The sequence below is a fragment of the Orbicella faveolata genome, unplaced genomic scaffold (genome assembly GCF_042242905.1).
Source record: "Orbicella faveolata isolate gen_17 unplaced genomic scaffold, um_ofav_v1 contig_12, whole genome shotgun sequence".
NCBI classification, from domain to species: domain Eukaryota; kingdom Metazoa; phylum Cnidaria; class Anthozoa; order Scleractinia; family Merulinidae; genus Orbicella; species Orbicella faveolata.
The window spans coordinates 2,233,129-2,255,754 of NW_028301539.1; the positions used below are offsets into that span (position 1 = coordinate 2,233,129).

The 22,626-nt window shown below is 41.5% G+C and overlaps 2 protein-coding genes across 2 annotated transcripts; both read left to right on the forward strand.

The window, feature by feature from the left end:
• Nucleotides 1-528: 528 nt before the first annotated feature.
• LOC149116089 (uncharacterized) lies at nt 529-8,275 on the forward strand. The gene is made up of 2 exons (XM_089282003.1): nt 529-678; nt 2,247-8,275. Exon 2 carries the CDS (start codon nt 2,267-2,269, stop codon nt 7,562-7,564), a length of 5,298 nt encoding a protein of 1,765 aa, XP_089138129.1. The 5' UTR covers nt 529-678; nt 2,247-2,266; the 3' UTR covers nt 7,565-8,275.
• Nucleotides 8,276-12,023: 3,748 nt separating this feature from the next.
• Nucleotides 12,024-21,446, forward strand: LOC149116090 (uncharacterized). Its single transcript, XM_089282004.1, has 2 exons — nt 12,024-12,122; nt 15,600-21,446. Exon 2 carries the CDS (start codon nt 15,619-15,621, stop codon nt 20,911-20,913), a length of 5,295 nt encoding a protein of 1,764 aa, XP_089138130.1. The 5' UTR covers nt 12,024-12,122; nt 15,600-15,618; the 3' UTR covers nt 20,914-21,446.
• The last annotated feature ends 1,180 nt before the right edge of the window (nt 21,447-22,626 follow it).

Here is a 22,626-nt window from a genome sequence, read left to right on the forward strand (position 1 = left end):
TGCGTGTGTTGGAGTCTGTGGGCGCGCGTGCTTTCCATTGTGCCAAAAATTCCGGAAATTTTGGTAGAAAGTTAAATGGAAGGTCCGTTTTGGGTCGGTCCGACCGAAATTTGTCGTTCCATTTTGACAAATCAGTTCATAGCCCTAATTCTCTTCAGTAGATTTTCATTTATGTGAGGGATTGGGGAAACGAACAGAAAATGGTAAGAGTCATTCCTTTCAGTTGACCAGGTTTCACCGAAAATGACATTCCATTTTACTTGGTTAATTACACTGGTCTCTGGTCGGTCTGGCACAAAGGAAAACACCCTGTCAGTTTCTCGTCACCAGAGCCTCCTGTCTCTATAAACCGAATGGAGAGATCGACCGGTCGATATTTTCGGAAATGAAACCAGTGTCCAGTTAGTGAAAATCTTAGTCCAAGAAGTTAGCCTATATGTGTCTCCAGAGTCACCTTTTCCTTGTGCCGAGGCCCCGCCGGCTAAGAGTGACAAGCGACTCTGGGGACGAGAATAGTGCCATGCTTTCTCGAACGCTTTCTCGTACGTTTTTCAAAATGGCGGGGAGCTTGGACACTAACATATGAAAATGTGCTGAAACAAGCAGGGTTTTCGCGATGGAAACGAACATCTCGGCTCTCTGATGTTTAAATCTGGTAACCTGCAAGGAATGTAAGATGTAAGTATTGTTCATTGAAAATTTCATTCTTAAAAGTGCGTGCACAAGATAGTTGATATTTCTTATGTGTTATCAGTGACGAGAACTACAGAATTCGCGAATGATTCGGTGAAATCTGCGGCATGTTAGTTTCACCGCCCCTCGAAATGAACATCTAAGCAAAGAACATCTTTGATCAAAGATTGTGCATACACACACTGATAAATGATAAGTACTTTCATAGGCTCGGGTTCTAGCAACTTATTTATACTCAAACACTCTTTAGTCTTTTAGGATTCGTGTATCACAGTCCTTTCATAATTAGCCATCGGCTCAGTCATTCAGTCTGCGCATTACTGGCATTCACGGAATCTTTTCGCGACTTTCTTACTCAATGCAAGTCAGTCCTTCTAAAATCGTTTCATAAACTGTTATGGTTCGTTCTGTTAAGATCTGAGAATTCTTTAACCGAGTTATAGGATACCAGGCACTTAGTTGATGTGTTCTATGAATTCTGATAACTTGGCATGTTAATGTGTCGATCGTTGCATCCATAATGAAGTGTGTTGTCATTAGTCGTAAAGTCCATGCTGTGAACTTAACAGTTTCAAAATGGCAACACCCGTGGTTGCTGATACTTTTAACTATTGCCGATTGATACCACTTATAAAAGTTAAAAGACATTAGAAGTTAAAACTTCCAAGTCGAAGCTTTACGTACGAAGCCGCAGAATGTTAGTTGTTTTATGGTGAAAAAGATTTGATTGACAAGTCATGCTGCCTGAACACAAAACTGTTCCAAAGCGTGGGTTTGACGTGTATAGAAATACTTTCATTTGTTCAGTTTATGGTAAGTATAATGCACCAAAGCCGATAGAACTTCGTATCAGCAGTTAGGACTGTGCATATCTTTACCTTTGTATGTATTTCTTTTTGCAATTTGAGCTGTACGAAAGCAGGGTTATTTTTATCACTGTTAATGACGTTTACTAGTCGACGGTTTGCTCCAGTGAACAAAAGTTGAGCCGCATAAAATTAACATGAAAATTAGAAACTGCACTTCTTTGACTAACATCGTTGATCAGATTTGTCAGTTAGTCATTCTGATACCTTTATTTTGATTAATTAATAAAAGGTTTTTCTTGAGAATCGCAGCTCGAGTTAGCGCCAAACGCCTCCCGGATAGTTGTTTTTAAATTTTCTTCATTACAGCTGAGTCGCTTAATGAAAAAGACCTTGCCGCTCTGCTGACCGCGACAAAATATTGCTATTCACAAAACAGTTTTGTGAAAATATATCACACTTTAAGAAGGGATGGGAAGAGAACGAATGTTTGAATTTCATTTCGCACACTAAATGAGTCTAGATCATAAGACAAAATTCTTATATGAGGTAAAATGTTGCCATATTCAGCTCAGGAAAACTTCCTTGCACTATACATTGGACCTTGTGGGTTTTGTGCATTTTCACTTTGGCCTTTTCTCTCTCGCCCCCCCCCCCCCCCCCCCCTTCCTTCTCACTGGACGATCGCATCTTGAAGGGTCATGCTTATCATTTCCACATTAATTTGACTCAAATTTGAAATTTTAGTCTTACAAAGAAGAAGCAGGATGATGACTACAAGTTGGGTAGCGGCCCTTGACAAAAAAGAACACAAAAACTGGGTGATGGTTGGATGTGCCCTGAACATAGCCAAAAATGGAATTGCACCACTAATCCAAGGGAAAATGGAGGCTTGGTACCAGTCCCTTATTTCCAGTCCGCCTCTGCAATCACTTTCTCCATGTACTTGTGCGGCTGGTTCTCCAAAGTGTGGCACTTGCGTCAAGTGGGAGATGGAACTGAAGCGTCATCACATGTCCAGGCGACCAAAGATTTGCTGGGATAACAGTGACAGAAATCAATGGAGTTCTCCAGCTGGGGCGTGGGAGATAGCAAAAATCTTTATGCCAACTCTTGGAACGCGAAAAACGCATGTCATTGACGCGGAGACCACAGATATTGGTGGCCTGTTGAACCTGTTAGAGTGGTGTCCTTTTATCCACCCTCCAGTCAGTCGGACGGTTTTGACTTCGGCACGAGACCAGTGCAGGAATCACTGGGCGCATGCTCCAAAGCAACAACTTCAAGATGCAGATGTAAACACCATATTTGGTCACCTTAATAGCCTGCTAAACGACCCAGTCTTCAGCTCTGACAAAGACGCCCAAAAATCGTCCAAAGATTTACAAGACTTGTTTCATCACGGTGCGGTAAACGTCAGGGATTCTGAAGTCGAGGCTCTTCACCTACTTCGTCAGTCACTGGAAGCAGATTTGACCAAGTGCCGAGATGATTTAGATGACGTTCAAGGTAAAGTTGCTCTACTTGATGCGGAGACAAAGAGGGTAGGCGAGATCCACAGAGATGTACTTGCAGTAAAAGAGCAAGGTGACTTGAACAGAGAAGAGACTGTCAAGCTAAAGGAACATCTAAGAACAGAGGAACACACTGCAAGGAAAGAGGTGGCAAAGTGCCAGGAAGATTTATCCGACGTTGAAGACAAAGTTGCTCAGCTAGATGCAGGGATGAAGAAGATTCACGAATCCGCGAAAGAAGAAGGGAAGTTGAGCAGAGAAAAGATTGCTACGCTAACACGACAACTGGATACCGAAGTAAAAGAAGTTGAAGCAGACCTCAACGAGAAAATATCCACAATCTTAAATACTGTTGAAGATTTCAATATTCTGCTCAGTGAGCGAGATGATCTGAAAGAAGTCTGTGGCCTTATCAGTGAGGATGTGGAATACTTGAAAAGTAGAGTGCGGAAAGTTGATATGGAACTAGCTACTGCAAAATCTCAAGTGTCAAACTTAGAAGTTAACCTCTCAAACGTGAATTATCAAGTACAAGGAGTGGCTAACGAAGTGGCTACAAACAAAACCACAATTTCAGGTTTACAGAAGGATGTCCTGGAAGTCAAGGAAGAAGTAGAAACGTTAAAAGCGACACCTATGCAGGGACTGAACAGCGCGGATGACAACGACGTACTGTTTACCGCACCGAGCAGGCTGACTGCTTTCACTGGCCGCGATTCAGCCTTGGCATGGTTGGAACAAAATCTAACCCCACGTCATAGTGGTGAAAATTGTCCAGGGACGTCCTGTTGTACTAAAACCATATGTGGGCTTGGAGGATGTGGTAAGACTTCTCTGGCTATAGAATTCGCTTGGAAATGTAAGAATCGCTTCCCAGGTGGCGTGTTCTGGATCAACGGTGAAAGTGATGAAAACATCAATATATCAGTTGTAGAGAACCTTGCTCTTCTGAATATTAGCGCCTCGACAAGTGAGAAAGTCGACGACACCCTGAATAGATTTTCATCCTTTTTATCCAAGAAGAAACATCCATGGCTTCTGGTAGTGGATAATGCAGACGAACTGGAAGATAAAACATGTCCTACAGGCGTGAAGAAGATATGTAAAGGGCCTTGGCAACGAAATGGCAGCGTATCCAAGCATGGACACATACTGCTAACTACAAGGCAAACTGTGAAAGAGACGAAAACGTTCTTGAAACTCTCAACGGATGACTGCCTGGAGCTGCAATGTTTCAGTGAAGAAGAGGGGGCATTGTTCCTAATGCAAAGGACCGGTGTTAGAGGAAAAGCCCTCGACCAGGAAGCAATTAACCTGGTGAATGAGCTGGGAGCTCTTCCATTAGCTCTCGAACAAGCAGCCGCCTATATATCTGCCCTTCCTATTCCATGCAGCTTTAAAGCGTACCTTGACAAGTACAGAGCTGTCAAACTAAGTCTTTTGGAGCAACAGCCAGCCACGGCATCAAGTATAGAGGCACACCATCGCCTATCGGTTCACACAACTTGGCTGATGAATTTTGAATTTGTTAGAAACAAATCGCCTGCTGCCGCCACCATGATGCATATTGCAGCCTTTTTAGAGTCTGAGAATATTCCTATTGATGTCATCAACCCTGGCCTCCCTGAATTGGAACAAGTGGAATTGAGAGAGAGTACACGTTCTGAAATTGACATTGCTGCCATCCTTAAAGTGTTATCTTGTTATTCCCTTTTCTCAGTCGACGAAGAGAGTAAAGTATTTGGAGTTCATAAACTCGTTCAAGAAGTGGTCAGAGACAGCCTTAATGCTTCAATGCGAACAGAGACATTGGTTGCGACGATACGGGTTCTTCATTTTGCATTCTTTGAAAGAACAAAGTCTTGTTCGAAGCTAGGAAAAAATAATTTGGGAAACCTGTCAGAAGCAAAGGAAGAAGATAGAAATGTTCTCATTACTCTTTTGTTAAATTTTCGCAAGTTAAAATCTCATCTTGAGGAAGAAATTATTTCATCAAAAGGAACATTCGTCCATGTTCTTTACAACGATGATACATTTGATCAGTTGTACTCATTTGTGCCTGGCTTAATTCTCGGCAATGTTTTCTTTTTTAGACTAAGCGCTGAATTTTCAGACTTTAAGCTGAAAATTGCAAAAATGCGTCCAGAAACTCAAGATGATCCAAATTTTGTTCTCCGGATGATGGTTGAGGCAAGTGCCAATAAAAGAAATTGCGCGGACGCTGGGAGTTACGAAGAAGCTAAGAACCTCGCCCAAGAAACTGTGAAGAAGCTGCATGATCTGGAGAAGTCCGGTGCCATTATACAAGGAGACATAAAGTACAAAGTTCTTGAGCATAGAGCTACTTATTACGCTTTAGAAGGCCAATGGAAGAAAAATTACGAGGCGTTGTTGGAGCTTGAGAGTTTAAACTTAAGTGATGCTAACATTGTACATTTACAGATTTTTATAGGAAGAGCTGAGAATTTTGTATCAGCTTGTAATTTCCAATCTGTTTTAAATCGTTATGAGAAGGCCCTCGCGCTTGCCAGGAAAATTTACCCCTCAGATCACCATGAACTGTTGCGTGTCCTTCAGTTTATCACCTGTCATCTTGTCAACGAGGGAAAGGTACAACATGCACGACCATATGCCGAGGAAATGTTAGAAGTAAGCAAGAAGCAACCACGCCAGTCTGATTTTTACATTCGAGGAATGTGTGAGGCTCTCACGGTATTGAGCAAGTTTGATAACCGGAGGTCGGAGGATATGCTTCACGCTATCCTGGAAGAAAGGTGGCCTCATGTTTACAACAGGATTACTAAAGGCAGCATGGAACCTAGCGAAGCACTGATTATTGAAGATGGTAGCGATGATCACGCAGCTCAGGTCCTAGAGACGCTGCTGGATTGCTGGTATGGAACCAAACCAAACAAACCAGCCACAGCCACTGATGAAAAGCGCAAGGGTATACTCTACTTGAATGTAGCCCAGATTTTATTGAATATTCGGAAAAAGTTCTATGGTGAGAACCATCCAGGACTAAGAACCGCTTACATGGATTTGTCAAAAGTCCATAGGTTTTTAGGAAATAGAGAGGAAGCTGAAAGATGCAAAATATTGTCGAACCAGTGCGAGTCAAGAGCAACAACACAACCCTATCAAGGCAGACCGCCTTGTGACCGCAATTTGTACACTACTAGAAGACTCAAAGACCTTGGAAACGAATTCTTTAACATGGAACAATATGATTCTGCTCTAGAGGTATACGAACGTGCTTTGCGCCTATTACCAAATGATTCCAAGCTACTTAGCAACAAAGCAGCAACTTGCGTGAAACTTTCTGAGAAAAAGTCAGTGAATACGAAAGAGAGGCAGAAGTTTCTTGAACGGGCTTTAGAGGCCTCTCAGGATGCAATAAAAGCGGATCCCTCTTGGATGAAGGGTTACTATTGGAAAGCCGTCTGTCTTGCTCACCTTGGCGAGCGAGGTCCGTCACTAGCTGCAGCCGCTGTTGCCCAACATCTGTTTCCGTCAAAGTGCGCCAAAATCCCTGCAGTTAAGGATCGCTTTGGAAGTTGCAATGCAGAGATAGTTGCAACAGTGCAGGAACTTCTTCGGGCCAACGAAAGAAGAGATACTCGGAATCTAGTGATTGTCGTGAAAGAGGGAAGATACGAGTTATCAAATCCTTTGAAACTTCAGGACAATACAGTGATGGTTGGACTTGGGGAAACCCAGATTACCTGCTTACAAGGAATACCACTGAAGGTTAATAAAACTGTCTACATGGAAAACATAACACTCTCGCCCTCAACAGAGGCAGTCTCAAAGCTGAAAGAGAAAGCTAAAGGATGTCTCAAGCGTGGCCATGTGGAAGAGGCACTATCTCTGTACAGTGAAGCACTGAATACCTGTCCAAATGATCCACAGATTCTCACAAGCAGAGCCTCAACCTACTTGAAGTGTGCAGAGAAAAAAAAAGCAATTCTGTCTGAGCGTATGTCATTGTTGGAGCTCGCATTGAATGATGCTGAAGTTGCAATCAAAGCTGACCCTGTCTGGTTGCTGGGCTACTACTTCAAGGCAGCAAGCTTGGCAGAGCTAGACAGAAAACAGCAAGCTCTAGCTACGGCTGCAATGTTTAAACACTTGAGCTCGGGTCGGGACGTCCCTGAAGTTACTCAGCACTATGGCGATCTTCAAATGCAAGTTGTTCAGAGCTCAGTTGAGCTATGCAGTGTTCTTCAACAGGTTAAGAACCCTGGAGATGGAGTGAATCAAGTGGTTTTATTGAAGGAAGGCGAGTACTTGCTGAAGAGAACTGTCGAAATTGCACAACCGATCATTGTGGCTGGTCAAGGTGAGGTAAAAATATCATGCAAGATTGGAGCACCTTTTCACTTTGCACAAGGAGGTCATGTAGAAAATGTCGAAACTTTTGAAAACTGTGACAGTCAGCAGGAGTCTCATGACCTCATTTCAAATGAAACTGAGGGACAGTCAGAAGTGATATCTCTGGCCACTCCCGCAGGTTACGAACACATCAATAGCGAGTGCAAGGTGAATTGATTAACTCTTTTACTTCCAGTGTAGTACGTCGTGTGTAAAGCGGTGGTTGGAGCCTGTATCGAATGATTTGGAAACCGTCGTCGGCTGCAATACACTGTTCGTTTGCTTCAACGGGACAACAACCACACGCCCATGAGCTTTTTTACAAGAAACTCGCTTAGATTAGACGTGTGAACTCTTTTTAACTCGGTGAGTTTTCGTTGACAAAACTCCTCAGTGATCAAATTTCTGTTTAATCTATTTTTTGTTGTGTGGAAATGAAGAAACTTGAACGTGAACGTGGGGCTACATATAAGTCATAAGTCATGTAAACAAGATAATCAAAATCAATCATTAATAACAGCCGAGAAACGAAAAAGGAACTAATCAGACTACTGCTATTGCTGCTGATGTTCGCACTCAAGCAGCTCAAAAAGAGAAGCGAGTGTTTAATTGGAAATTATCGTTGTTATTATTATCATTAAACAAGATTTGCTAGGAGTAACCAAGACTACAAATCATCTTGTCTTGTCTCAGAACGTTCTCTTATTAATAATTTTTCAAAAGTCGCATAGCTTTCCGCCTCTTTAAAATAAAACTTGAGCCAGTGATACAGTCACCATCGTGACATCAGCATTTTCGAGAATACCATTGTAATACAGTTTTAGAGATTAAGCGCACTTTGATTGGCAAAACGTCTTTTAACAATTAAAGCAGGAAACAGTGAAAACATCTAAGTGTCTGAAGTTGGTCTTTTTCCGTGACTCTGGACATTAACCTCTTACTAACCGAGTGCGAGGGCTGTGCTGAGGAATATTGGCCCGAAGCCGTGGCAGTACGGACCGAGCGCAGCGAGGTCTGTACGATAACGACCTAGAGCCAATATCCTCCAGTACGGCTCGAGCAAGCTAGGTTAGTAAAGCAGTTTATTATATGGCACTCGAGCCTTAAAGTTCACTGGCTTTTGAAAACTAAAATAACGCGGCTTATGACGGTCCGTATGGCAAAATCCCGACCAAGAAAGAACCAATCAGAATGCTCGGATTTACCTCAAGACTACCTTGCCACATAAAATAATTTTATATAAATATGTTTCCTGGGTTCAAGTTCTTAGGGTGACTCAGATTGGGCGGTTTCCGCGTTACGTCATGATGTAACATTTCTTCTCGAATTCAGTGGAACCTCCCCTAAGCGAAATCTCCCGTTTCTTTTAGTCACGTTGTCAGCGAAAGTTTATCCGAATAAGAATAATTTGGTATTCTTATTTGAGGTGATCGTTAAGAGAGGGCAGATAACATTGACTTGTCGCCTGCTTTCGCCTGCAGTCCGAGGGTTTCATTCACCGGAAATCCATGCACAAATTCACGAGTCCCCAAAATCGATTTAGTAAAGCTGCAATATTAGTATTGTGAAGAGGGTGTTGCTATGAACTAATAGCGCGTGAATCAAGCGTGTGATTCCCCCAGATAGACGAATACACTGAAGATCGATCTGGGCATCAAAGATCGAACTTTGATTTGGCTTGGGATTAAAAGCAACTTTTGAAAAATTCCGAAAATAAGCCCCGGGGCTTATATTTTTGAAAGGCTCTTTTTGAGGGGCTTATTTTTGGAGGGGCCTATATTCGGAGGGGCTTCTATACGGAGGGAAATTTGCGTTCCAAAATCGGCTATAGGCTTATACTTGGAGGGAAATTTGTGTTTCAAAATCGATAAGGCTGGCTTATAGTTGAAAAGAAATTTATGTCAGTAATTTTCACGACGTTTTTACTGAAACTCGCTGTGAGGACCTAAAGACTCAGCCATGCAAACTTAAAACACCACCGCAAATTACTTTATTCGGTTCAGGGTGGCGGAATAGAACTTCCTTGCCAGTACTTTGTCTATTGACGGAAGAAATCCAAGGCACTAAAAAGAGTGAATAGTGAACTATGCAAACAGCAATAATCTGTCACACTTTTTTACCTCGATCATTTGGCACACGTGACAGTTCTTTGGCAAATAAAAAAAATTATGTGTTACTGTACCGCTTTTGCTTTGTTCTATTTTGTATTTGAGGACAATTTGCAAGTTTAAGCCCCCGAGGGCTTAAATTCGAAGGGACGATTTAACGGAAGGTTTTTGTGTTACGAGTTTGGGGGTTTATGTTTGGAGGGGCTCATACATGGAGGGGCTTATTTATGGTACTTATCTTATCCCTGACTCGTCCAATTTTGTAAATGTCAGAAATGGCTTCAAATGACAGTCACGGGTCGAAAGAAACGATTACATTTGTGTCACTTGCAGACCCGCAATGCAACAAAATGCCCATCTATTACCACTGTCTTCTTCCCTTCCTAATTCCTTCAAATTTGCATCAGAGCTTTTTGGACATCGTCCAGATGCAACACCGCACACAATTAACATTCTGGAAATAAGAGTCTTTCAAAAGTACACATTTCAATAAATTTTGCGACAAAGTTTGCAAATAATCAAAAATGGAGGTTCACTGCTGTTTGAGTTGGCTTTATCGGAAGTTGATTTATTCAAGTTTGAACAAAATCCCTGACGATAAATTGTGCTCTGTTCGTGGTTAACAATCAACATCAGCTTTGTTTAGAACACTTTTGCAAGGCTTGAGAATGTTGATATAACAAAACAGTGCCAACAGACATCTTGTGTGAACTTTGTGTTCGTTGAATCGTTTTCTTTTTTTTTTGCTTGCTAATTAATTAGCCAAAGTCCGGCCCTTCTCTATTGGTGGGTTTTAATTACTTTAAACAATAGATCATGATCTCTATCATGGTCGTTTGCATTTATTCAGTTATTTTCCAGTTACATACTGCCTTCTTAAAGAAAACTCTTTACGTGTGACAAGCGGTACTCATCTCTAGCCTCATGTTCATTATACAGACACAGCAATAACGGATGCAAGGCGAACTAATTAACTCTTTTACTTCCTATCTTGTAAGTGCAAATAAATATATGAAAGATCATATATTTGAACTGCGGAGAAAGATATGAATACATCCAATGATCATCGCAGTTATATATATAACTTTTAAGTTTACTGCTTAAAAGCAGTTGTGAAATTAAAGTCTGAAAAAAAAAGAAATTCAGGCGTGAACGGGACTCGAAACCATGACCTCTGCGATACCGGTGCAGTGCTCTACCAACTGAGCTATCAAGCCAACTAGGAGCTGGTCACGTTGTGAGTTCATAACTGAATATACCCGTAGATGGTGAAGAGTGCACGTGAATATATGAAAGATCACATATTTGAAAGGCGGAGAAAGATATGAAGACATCAATGATCATCTCAGAGGTCATGGGTTCGAATCCCGTTCAAGCTTGAATTTTTTTCAGGCTTTAATTTCACAGCTGCTTAGATTAAGTATATAGCTGCGATGATCACTGGATGTCTTCCCGTCCTGTAAATTTTACTTATATCGGTCGTTGGAGCTTGCAGTGAATGACTTTGAATCTGCCGTCATAGCTGCTATACAGCAGATATGTTTGATTACACAAGGTCAAGGCAATGAAGAGGAACAAAACAAGAAGATCTAGCCGCTGCCATTGCTGCTGCTGACCGCAGCTTTTAACACTCAGGCAGTTCAATTAGAGACATAAGAGTGACTATGCCCAACGAAGAAAAAATAAATAAATAAATAAATAAATAATAAATTTAAGTTTCAAGCGTATTTGGCACCGTTGTGCTAATTGGGGACACTGTGAATAAAATAAACAAATATTGCAAATAAAACATAAATTATTAAGAATCCCATCTGGTGAGAGGCTGACTAGTTGGCTATTTACACAACGCGGTCGGGGAGTTGAACTCGGGACTACCACGCAAGAACAAATCCAGATAGCGACAGAGTGGAGGATTTGAACCAGGGACCTCCCGATTTCAAATCCAGCGCCCTAAACCACTTGACCATAAGGCCGCCTCCACATAAGAAGTCCATAATCCAGTCCAAGTGCGCTTTGTTCTTCAGATCAAAAATCTTGAGCAATTAGATCGAATCGTTCTGATAAGAAGCAAGTATTGGTTGGGATTAACGTTAAATGATGGTAAGGGTTTTTTTTTTTCTAAAATCAGTAAACCAACCGAATGAGTGGCGCTTAATCACCATTTTCGATTCGCTTTCCCGATAATGTTTTCCGTTAATGAGAGACAAAAGAAAATAAATAAATAAAACAATCAAAAAAGTCTGACAAACAAAAATAAAGCTCTACAACTTACAATCATCAAATCGAACTGACAAAAAAAAAGGAATTGATCTAGAAAAATGTTTTTTAAGAAGGCTCTTGAGTGTTTTTTGGTTTCTATGTCTGGTGTTTGCGACTATGTATGTACGTTGTAGAAAGAGACAAAACAAAGATAAAAAATAAGGAGTACTGGTCTGAAAGTCACGAAAGAAGCATGTCACGAACGTAGTCAACAACCAGCCACAAAGAAGACTGGGCACCAGGGTATCAAAATACGCTGATATCAGCGCTTTTACTTCCGCTTTCCACGATGAAAGTGAAAATGTCGGGCTGGGTTGCTTGTTAATGCACTCGACTTTTTAGTGAGGATTGTGTGGCACATACAAGGCGTAAGTACATGATATAATAGAATATTTTTGTCTTAAAGCACTGTCATAGATTTTCTTGGCTACTTGAGCGGTGGTATTCGGTAATTCTAATCCCATTCGAGGGGAGCTAAGTGAAACCGGGTTCAGATCGAAGTTCAATTGCTTCAAGTGCAACCATTTCTTTAGCTGTTATTTAAATCTTTTCACAGTCATTTTATCAACTCACTGCTGTCAGTTCGTGTTATCGTAAGATTCATTTTGTTAGGCGTTTTGAGAATCGTTGATGTAAACACTAGCTAACACTGTGATCTATCAAAGCGTAGTCTGCTTATCCGCCATTTATTATCCTACCTAAGTCTTTTTTCCACGCGTTTGTCCTCCGATACGTTTATAATCTTTATATCGGAAGACATACAGGCTCAATGAAGCGTCTGGATCAGCACACAGCATTTAATATATTAGTACAGATTGTGAAGTTTAAGTCCATGACCGAGCGTGTTAGTCGACCTTGGAACGAAAAAATGTCCTCGACGTTCAAAACTACCGAATTGCGAAGACTCGAAGGACTTTGAGAAGGTCTAGGTTTTAACTTACGGTCGCTTCGTCCGGAAGGCGATATACCTGACGCCTTAATTGATATTCGATTAACTGCCTATAGTTAGAATAGTGAAAAGGGATGAATTTCGACGAACGAAATTATTAAATTTTTACGTAATTCATCCCAGTCCGCCAAAGACTCTCTCAATCATGTCGCAGTCAAAACACTCACTAAATCATCAACACGCACTGTACTAAAAAGTTGAATTGTTGAATTCATTATAACAAAATTTGAATTTAGTACTACTCGTTTCTCACTGCTTCGTTTTTCAAATGAAGAGCTGAAAATTCAAAACAACTCGTTTGCATATCGAGTAATGAAATACGACACTTATCAAACAGCATAGAGCTCTAATGACGCAGTGACAGAGTTCGGTTTCATGATTCCAATTTATACTTTCATAGCATATTTCTTCATGTTAGTAATAGACAGAAAACTTCAATGGAGAGCAATTAAAACTCTCTCTACTGGCAGTCTTCAATCGTAATACGAAATTCGCCAAAGACACTTTGCTGTGAGTTTGTCTTTCCTATTTTTCCTAGGTCCACTCTCTGTGGGTGAATCACCTGTCAGGCAAAATTTCCGTTTGGTGAAATTATCGACCTTATTTTTTGACTCAGATGTTCCTCAGTGTTGAGCAACTGTCACCTTAGGTTGTAACAGTAACCCAGAAATCTAAAATACCTACTTTTGGAGCTATCTTGTTAGCTTTTTAATAAGAGCATTTAAGTTGGTATCAAAATAGCCATGAGCCACTCAACTTGGAAAAAGCGATCGTCTGTAGACAGTGGCAGGTTTGGTGTTTCAACCCGTAGGTCATATATCTTTTATATATCGAGCTAGTAACATAAACAAGACGAGTCCGAGGATTGTTAACATTGTTGAAAACCAAGTTGTGGTTTATTACGATGCAAGAAGATTATTACAGTATTTTGGCTCTATTAATTTAGAGCCATAGTCATGTAGTTAGATCAAAACAAGTGGACAATCCACTTGTTTTGATCTAACTATAGGAGTGTAAACAAGCAATGACATAACATGATGTATCGAGCTAGAAAGGCGATAAATGAAGTTAAAGCCCACTGGCATTGTTAAGAAACAGGAGCCCATGACTGTAAGAAACAATGCAAAATGCAACAGTAAGAGATTACATAAGGAGATGTGAGGCCCGATCCAAACGCCGCTTCACTCATGTGCCGAACCAAACTTGATTAAGTTCGACTTTAGAGTGACTTTGGAGCGACGGCTGGTTCAGACGGCGTACTTGCGTCGAACTTAATTCGGGAATCCGCTGGTAACAATTTTCGACGAGAAAATTAGCCTGCGAACAGGCTCCCGGAGATGACGGAAAAAAAAATTCGGCGAGCGCGAAATAGTAGAATGAGCTTCGTTCGGGCTCACCGGGAGCCTGTTCGCAAGCTACGAGAAAATATGCGTTCTGAATTCAAGAACTCTGTCCAAATAGGAAAGCTGTGACTAACATTTCGCCGTTATAGCAATATTTAGGGAAGCAAATTCAAACTCAAGGTTTAGTGTTTGTATTTAGACAGGTTTTCTCCCGCTTAATTCGACTAGTTAAAGGGAAATCTCATAAGCTGGGCTTTTATCACGAAGAAAAAGCAAAAGATGAATTTGCGCTAAAGAAACTCGCTTATACAGTCCCGTTTCTCGTAAATCGAAGGCACATTTTGTTGTCTTTATTTTTAGCGACGACTTCAAGCTTCATGCATGACTGGTCATGCCACTCAATTTTGAGCCAATTACGAGTCCCGTTATATAAAAAAAATACATTACAGTAATTTATGCATTGGGTTCGACACATGAGGAGAACGCCGTACGAATCAGCTGCCGCTCCAACGTCACATAGTGCGACAGACCCTGCCGAATTTTATGTTGTTCGTCGCCCCAAGCCTAACCTGCCGAACCAAATTGATTCAAACGCCGCTCTTCTGCCGTACTTAACTCATCAGTTAGGTTCGGCGCATGAATGGAGCGGCGTTTGGAACGGGCCTGAGACCGTTTAAAACATATACAGGAAGGGACATCCTAGACTGAGACGTTACCACAAAGAAAGTAACGCTTCTATGCGATCACCAACGCAAACTGAGCACCTGACTTAGCTAATCAAGTTAGTACTGGACGCGTGACCAAGTAATAGAATCTCTGTACGGCAGGTTCTCATTTTCTTTCCTATTTTGAGCGTAAAACCAGGACTTACAAGTTAATTATAAACTCCCTTTAAAGAAAGCTAAGTAAAATTGGGGTACGTTTTTTGTCAACTTTTTTGCTGAATTCATGAATTAATTGATCTACACTTCTCAAAAATCAGCAAATGTGCGGCAGTCCACGCCCGCCCGACATTTCGTCTGACCTTGAACCCAATACAAAAACATCACACGCTCACAAAAAAAGATGACCAAAGTCCAAAGTCCTCATTTTAAAAATGTATGGCAGAATCTAGTTTAATTGAAGAATTGGTATCATCATTTAGGGGTGAAATGAATTTCAGCTACACCCAAAACCTCGTTGCCAAAAATGTCAAGGAAAAATCCAGGCAACGAGTCTGCCACACGCGCAAAGTGAGAGTCTTATAGCTTTTAGGGGTTCGTTTCATAATATCAGATGAATACACCGTCAGCTTTTACATGGGAGCTCCACTTTCGGGCGCCGTTAACCAGGATCACTTCGGGATGAAATGTTGCTCAATAAAACGTTGCATGACCTTTCTCCCATGTCTGGTTACCCTAACTAATTCTCTGTTGTAACATCTCGGAAATAAGCGACCAGCTTGTGTTGCCTTTCGTTCAAGTGGAAGGAGGAACAGAAAGTGGTTACTTAACAATAATCTAGATTGTGTTTACTTTCACATTTTAAATATTTTAATTCGTTACATTTTTCAGTCTTCGGGAAAGAAAAAGAATGGCCACTGCAAGTTGGGTGGCAGAACTTGACAAAAAGGAACACAAAAACTGGGTGATGGTTGGATGTGCTCTGAACATAGCCAAAACTGGAATTGCACCACTAATCCAAAGGAAGATGGAGGCTTGGTACCAATCCCTTATTTCCAGCCCACCTCTGCAGTCACTTCCTCCATGTACTTGTGCACTTAGCCGTTCAAAGTGTGGCAGTTGCGTCACGTGGGAGACGGAACTGAAGCGTCTGCACAAGTCCGGACGACCAAAGATTTGCTGGGATAACAGTGATAGAAATCAATGGAGTTCTCCAACTGGGGCGTGGGAAATTGCCAAAATCTTTATGCCAACTCTTGGAACGCGAAAAACGCATGTCATTGACGCGGAGACCACAGATATTGGTGGCCTGTTGAACCTGTTAGAGTGGTGCCCTTTTATTCACCTTCCAGTCAGTCGAACGGTTTTGACTTCGGCAAGAAACCAGTGCAGGAATCACTGGGCGCATGCTCCGAGGCAAGAACTTGAAGATGCAGATGTAAACACCATATTTGGTCACCTTAATAGCCTGCTAAACCACCCAGTCTTCAGCTCTGACAAAGACGCCCAGAAATCGTCCAAAGATTTACAAGACTTGTTTCATCACGGTCTGGTAAACGTCAGAGGTTCTGAAGTCGAGGCTCTTCATCTACTCCGTCAGTCACTGGTTGCAGACTTGACCAAGTGCCGAGATGATTTGGATGATGTTCAAGGTAAAGTTGCTCTACTTGATACGGAGACAAAGAGGGTAGGCGAGATCCAGAAAGATCTACTTGAAGTAAAAGAGCAAGGTGACTTGAACAGAGAGGAGACTGTCAAGCTAAAGGAACATCTAAGAACAGAGGAACACACTGCAAGGAAAGAGGTGGCGAAGTGGCAGGAAGATTTATCTGATGTTGAAGACAAAGTTGCGCAGCTAGATGCAGAGATAAAGAGGATTCACGAATCTGCGAAAAAAGAAGAGAACTTAAGCAGAAACGAGATTGCTAAGCTAAAACGACAACTGGATACCGAAGTAAAAGAAGTTGAAGCAGACCTCAATGAGAAAATATCCACCATCTTAAATACTGTTGAAGATTTCAATATTCTGCTCAGTGAGCGAGATGATCTGAAAGAAGTCTGTGGCCTTATCAGTGAAGATGTGGAATACTTGAAAAGTAAAGTGCGGAACGTTGATATGGAACTAGCTACTACAAAATCTCAAGTATCAAACTTAGAACTCAACCTCTCAAACGTGAATTATCAAGTACAAGGAGTGGCTAACGAAGTGGCTACAAACAAAACCACAATTTCAGGTTTACAGAAGGATGTCCTGGAAGTCAAAGAAGAAGTAGAAACGTTAAAAGCGACACCCGTGCAGGGACTAAACAGCGCAGATGACAATGACGTGCTGTTTACCACACCGAGCAGGCTGACTGCTTTCACTGGCCGCGATTCAGCCTTGGCATGGTTAGAACTAAATCTAACCCCGCGTCATAGTGATGAAAATTATCCAGGGACGTCCTGTTGTACTAAAACCATATGTGGGCTTGGAGGATGTGGCAAGACTTCTCTGGCTATAGAATTCGCTTGGAAATGTAAGAATCGCTTCCCAGGTGGCGTGTTCTGGATCAACGGTGAGAGTGATGAAAACATCAATAGATCAGTCGTAGAGAACCTTGCTCTTCTGAATATTAGCGCCTCAACAAGTGAGAAAGTCGACGACACCCTGAATAGATTTTCAGCCTTTTTATCCAAGAAGAAACATCCATGGCTTCTTGTAGTGGATAATGCAGATGAACTGGAAGATAAAACGTGTCCTACAGGCGTGAAGAAGATATGTAAAGGGCCTTGGCAAAGAAGTGGCAGCGTATCTAAGCATGGACACATACTGCTCACTACAAGGCAACCCGTGAAAGAGACAAAAACCTTCTTGAAACTCTCAACTGATGACTGCCTGGAGCTGCCATGTTTCAGTGAAGAAGAGGGAGCATTGTTCCTAATGCAAAGGACCGGTGTTAGAGGAAAAGTCTTCGGCCAGGAAGCAATTAATCTGGTGAATGAGCTGGGAGCTCTTCCATTAGCTCTCGAACAAGCAGCCGCCTATGTATCTGCCCTTCCTTTTCCATGCAGCTTCAAAACGTACCTTGACAAGTACAGAGCTGTTAAACTTAGTCTCTTGGAGCAACAACCAGCCTTGGCACTAAGTATAGAGGCACACCATCGCCTATCGGTTCACACAACTTGGCTGATGAATTTTGAATTTGTTCGAAACAAATCGCCTGCTGCCGCCACCATGATGCACATTGCAGCCTTTTTAGAATCTGAAAAGGTTCCTATTGATGTCATCAACCCAGGCCTCCCTGAATTGGAACAAGTGGAATTGAGAGAGAGTGCGCGTTCTGAAATTGACATTGCTGCCATCCTTAAAGTACTATCTTGTTATTCACTTTTCTCAGTTGATCAGCAAAGAAGAGTTTTTGGTTTTCATAAACTCGTTCAAGAAGTAGTCAGAGAGAGTTTAACCACATCGAAGAGGATAGAAATAATGGTGGCAGCCACTAGAGTTCTTCATTTTTCATTGGAAACGACAAGTAATGTCGAGCGTTGTAACAGTGAGTCAGCGAACCCTTCGTATTTATTAAATCTTTCAAGTATGAGAGAGCAAGCAAGGAACGTTCTCATTGCCCTTTTATTGAATTTTCGCAAGTTGAAGAATCATATGCAGGAAGAAATAAAATTGTCGAAAAGGGATAGTATTCAAGCTTTTTTCAACGAACGCACTCTAATCCTGTGCGCCTTTGCCTGTGATTTAAGCAGAAACAATTTATCCCTTCTTTTGCTACATGCTGAACTATCAGAATTCTACTTGGAAGTCGCTAGGATGGTGCGTGGAGATGTTGATCCAAACTTGGTTCTCGAAACAATGGTTCAAGCAAGTATCGCGAAAAGAAACTTCTCCTCTCCCGGAAGTTACGTAGAATCGAAAACCCTGGCGGAAGAAACTGTGCAAAAAATGTCCGATTTTGAGAGATCAGGGTTTCTAATATCTAATGAGACTAAGTACGAGGTGCGCAAACATAGCGCTTCGTACTACGCAAAAGAGGGTCAGTGGGCAAAAAACTACAAAGCCTTGTTGAAACTTGAAAGCTTGCAAGTTAGTAAGGCTACTACTGTGGAACTACAAACACTTATAGCAAGAGCTGAAAGATTTGTATCAGCTTGTAATTTTGAAACTGCCCTAAAACGTTATCAAAGAGCTCTCCAGCTTGCCAGAGAAATTTACCCTTCTGATCATCCCAACCTTCTGGTGGTCCTTCAGCATATCGCCACCTTTTTGCATGGTGTAGGCAAGGAACAAGAAGCTAAACCGTATGCAGAAGAAATGATGGATATTGCCGAGAAACAACCATTGGATTCCGACGATTACATCACGGGAATGACTAGCGCTCTCTCTGTGTTAAGTGCATTTGATGCCTCTAAGTCAGAGAATAGGCTGTTAGCTATCTTGAATGAAAGGTGGCCTCGTATATACAAATGCGTTATCGACGGTTGCATGGAACCCAGTTCAGTCGTCATTGAGGATGGTAGCGATGATCACGCAGCCACCGTGCTACAGAGTCTCCTCCAATGCTTCACTGTGATTATCAGCTCTTTTGACAGCAAATGCGCCGAGCAAAACCTTGCTAAAGAAAAGGGAAAACTTTACTTGAGAATTGCACAGACATTACTGTCCATTCGGACAAGGTTTTACGGTGAGAAGCATCCTGGGTTGAAACCCAGTTATCTCTTTTTGATAATGACACACAGCTTCTTGGGAAATGAGGAACAGGTCATAGAATTCGATAAACTTATGAACCAATGTGAACCAGAAGCATCCACCAAATTCAGCCAAAGCATAGATGGCGATTACAATGTGGCGATTGCCGGAATGTTAAAAGGTCAGGCTAACAACTTTTACAAAACAGGAAATTATTCGAATGCACTGGCTTTATACAATCAAATGTTAGACCTGTCGCCAAATGATGCTAAACTGTTGACAAACAGAGCTTCGACCTACATGAAACTTTCACAACAACCTGGCCAAAACTCATCGCAAAACATCTCTCTTGCCCTACAGGACTCCCAGAACGCAATAACTGCAGATCCCTCCTGGGTGAAGGGTTACTACCGGAAAGCTGTCTGTCTTGCTCACCTTGGCGAGCGAGGTCCGTCACTAGCTGCAGCCGCTATTGCCCATTATCTGTGTCCGTCAAAGTGCACCAAAATCCCTGCGGTTGAGGATCGTTTTGGAAGCTGTAATGTAGAGATAGTTACATCAGTGCAAGAACTTCTTCATGCCACCGAAAAAAGAGACACTCGGAATCTAGTGATAGTTGTAAAACAGGGAAGATACGAGCTACCAAATCCTCTGAAACTTCACGACAATACAGTGATGGTTGGACTTGGGGAAACCCAGATTACCTGCTCACAAGGAGTCGCACTGAAGGTTAATAAAACGGTCTACATAGAGAACATAACACAGTCGCCCTCAATAGGGTCCGTTTTAACGCTGAAACAGAAAGCTAAAGGATGTCTCAATCGTGACCAAGTGGACGAGGCACTGTCGCTGTACAGTGAAGTACTGAATTCGTGTCCAAATGATCCACAGATTCTTACAAGCAGAGCATCAGCCTACTTAAAAAGAGCAGAGCAAAAGAACGCCATTCCTTCAGAACGTAGGTCTTCCTTGGAACTTGCATTAGACGATGCTGAAACAGCGATCAAGGCTGATTCTTCCTGGCTGCTTGGTTACTACATCAAGGGAGTAAGCCTGGCAGAGCTAGACAGAAAACAGCAAGCGCTGGCTGCAGCTGCAGTGTTTAAACACTTGAGCTCAGGTCGGGACATCCCTGAAGTCACTCGGCGCTATGGAAGTATCCAAATTGAAGTGGTTGAGAGTTCAGTTCAGCTACGCAGTGTTCTTCAACAGATGAAGAACCCCGATGGAGTGAATCAAGTCGTTTTAGTGAAGGAAGGCGAGTACTTGTTGGAGAGAACTGTTGAAATTCCACAACCGATCATTGTTGCTGGTCAAGGTAAAGTCAAAATATCATGCAAAATTGGAGCACCTTTTCACTTTGCACAAACAGGTCAAGTAGAAAATGTGGAAACTTTTGAAAGCTATAACAGTCAGCAGGAGTCTCATGACTACATTTCAAATGAAACTGCAAGACAGTCAGAAGTGATATCTCTGGCCACTCCCGCAGGTTACGAACACATCAATAACGAGTGCAAGGTGAATTGAACTCTTTTACTTCCAGTGTCGTACGTCGTGCGTAAACCGGTGGTTGGAGCTTGTATTGAATGATTTTTAAACTGTTGTTGGCCGCAATACACTGTATATATGTGTTTGCTTCAACGGGACAGCAACTGTAGCAAGGCTGATGATAACCACATGGCCATGAGCTTTTTACAAGAAACTCGCTTAGATTAGACGTGTCAACCTTTTTTTTTTTAAGCCGGTGGGTTTTCGTTGACAAACCGCAGTCATTAAATTTCTGCTTAATCTTTTTTTTGTTCAGTGTGGAAATGAAGAAACTTGAACTTGAACAGAGGTCTACATATAAGTCATAAATTACGTGAACAAGATAATCAAAATCAATAATTAATAACAGCCGAGAAACAAAACAGGAACTACTCAAGCTACTGCGAGGGTCTGAATGTGGAGGGGGCGGGGGGGTGGGGGTCCACATGTCGGTTGATGGTTAAAATTTCATTACTTTGTCGGTTGTCGGTAAATATCAGTTAATAATTAAAAATGCAAGTTAATTATTCTCATTTGTTACGGTCATTCTGTAAGACTTGTAATAATTCATTATTTCATTGCACTTAAGCCTCGTTAACTCTGTTTTTTTTTTAGAGAACGTGATCGTCTACCCCACTTTTGTTTGCAGATCTAGTATAGCGATGAAATTACCAGAGCTTTATTCTAGATGTGAATCATAGTTGTTTTCCTGTCGATTACAGGGCATCGAAGTAAATCAAGAGAGGTAAATTAGACAAAGAGTGAAAAGCCCACTCTAGCCCTTGGCATACGTAATTTCGTTAGCTACGGAGGTCCTCCTTTTTTTCCCTAGATGTCCACAAACACTTATTACAGTTACTATTCAACTGCTCTCGTGGCTTTACTGTGAGATTTCCTTGTTTGTTTGTTTGTTTGTTTGTTGTTTTTTTGCCAAAAATGTCGCTGCTATTCGTATCAATCTGCACCGTTTAAGGGCTCATTAACCGATTTATGCGCGCGCTCGCGCGCGTTGCTAAGAAGGTGACATTTCACTTTCGGTTACTTACGTCAGCCTGAGCGCGGAAATTAAAAACAACTCAATAACTTCCAAATTCGCTTACATTTTAGATGTTTTTCTTTGTGTTTCACAAAATGCAAAGTAAAAAAAAGTACAAGCAGAGACAGAATAAGAAAAAGACAGAAAAACAAGAGCAATAGAAAGAGAAAAACTAACTCCGTGTGGCTTTGTTTGATCTTACCGAAGTGCGCTGGTGGTGTAAATTGCGCACGCGCTGATAGGGTAACGTCCAATATATATCGGGCGCACTTCCGGTTTCTTTAAATCCTAAAGGAAACGCGGGTTTTCATTAAATCCAGCCTTTTTCGACGGATTTCAATCAAAGCCAACGTTGGAAAGATAGCTATGCATTCCTTTTTCAAAATCATGCTTTTTTCAGAAAATTACGAGTTTTTAATATTTTTAAATTCTCTCAAAATCTGACCTTTTAGAAATGAAACAAAATCTATGCATAGCGTAATGAGGATTTAAATTAAAATATTAAATCAATGAAAAAATCCCGATAAAGTAATCTGCCTGGGAGCCTTTGCGTTTTTTCAGTATTAGTCACATGACCATGAGCGTGGCCTGATGACGTCATCACTAGTGTTACTAATCATGAAAAAGTTAAAACACATGAAATGACTCTGAACTAACTAAAAATGATGAGGTTATAT

Coding starts and splice junctions, on each gene's coding strand:
- LOC149116089 (XM_089282003.1), top strand. CDS start 2,267: ATGATGACTACAAGTTGGGTAGCGGCCCTTGACAAAAAAGAACACAAA.
- LOC149116090 (XM_089282004.1), top strand. CDS start 15,619: ATGGCCACTGCAAGTTGGGTGGCAGAACTTGACAAAAAGGAACACAAA.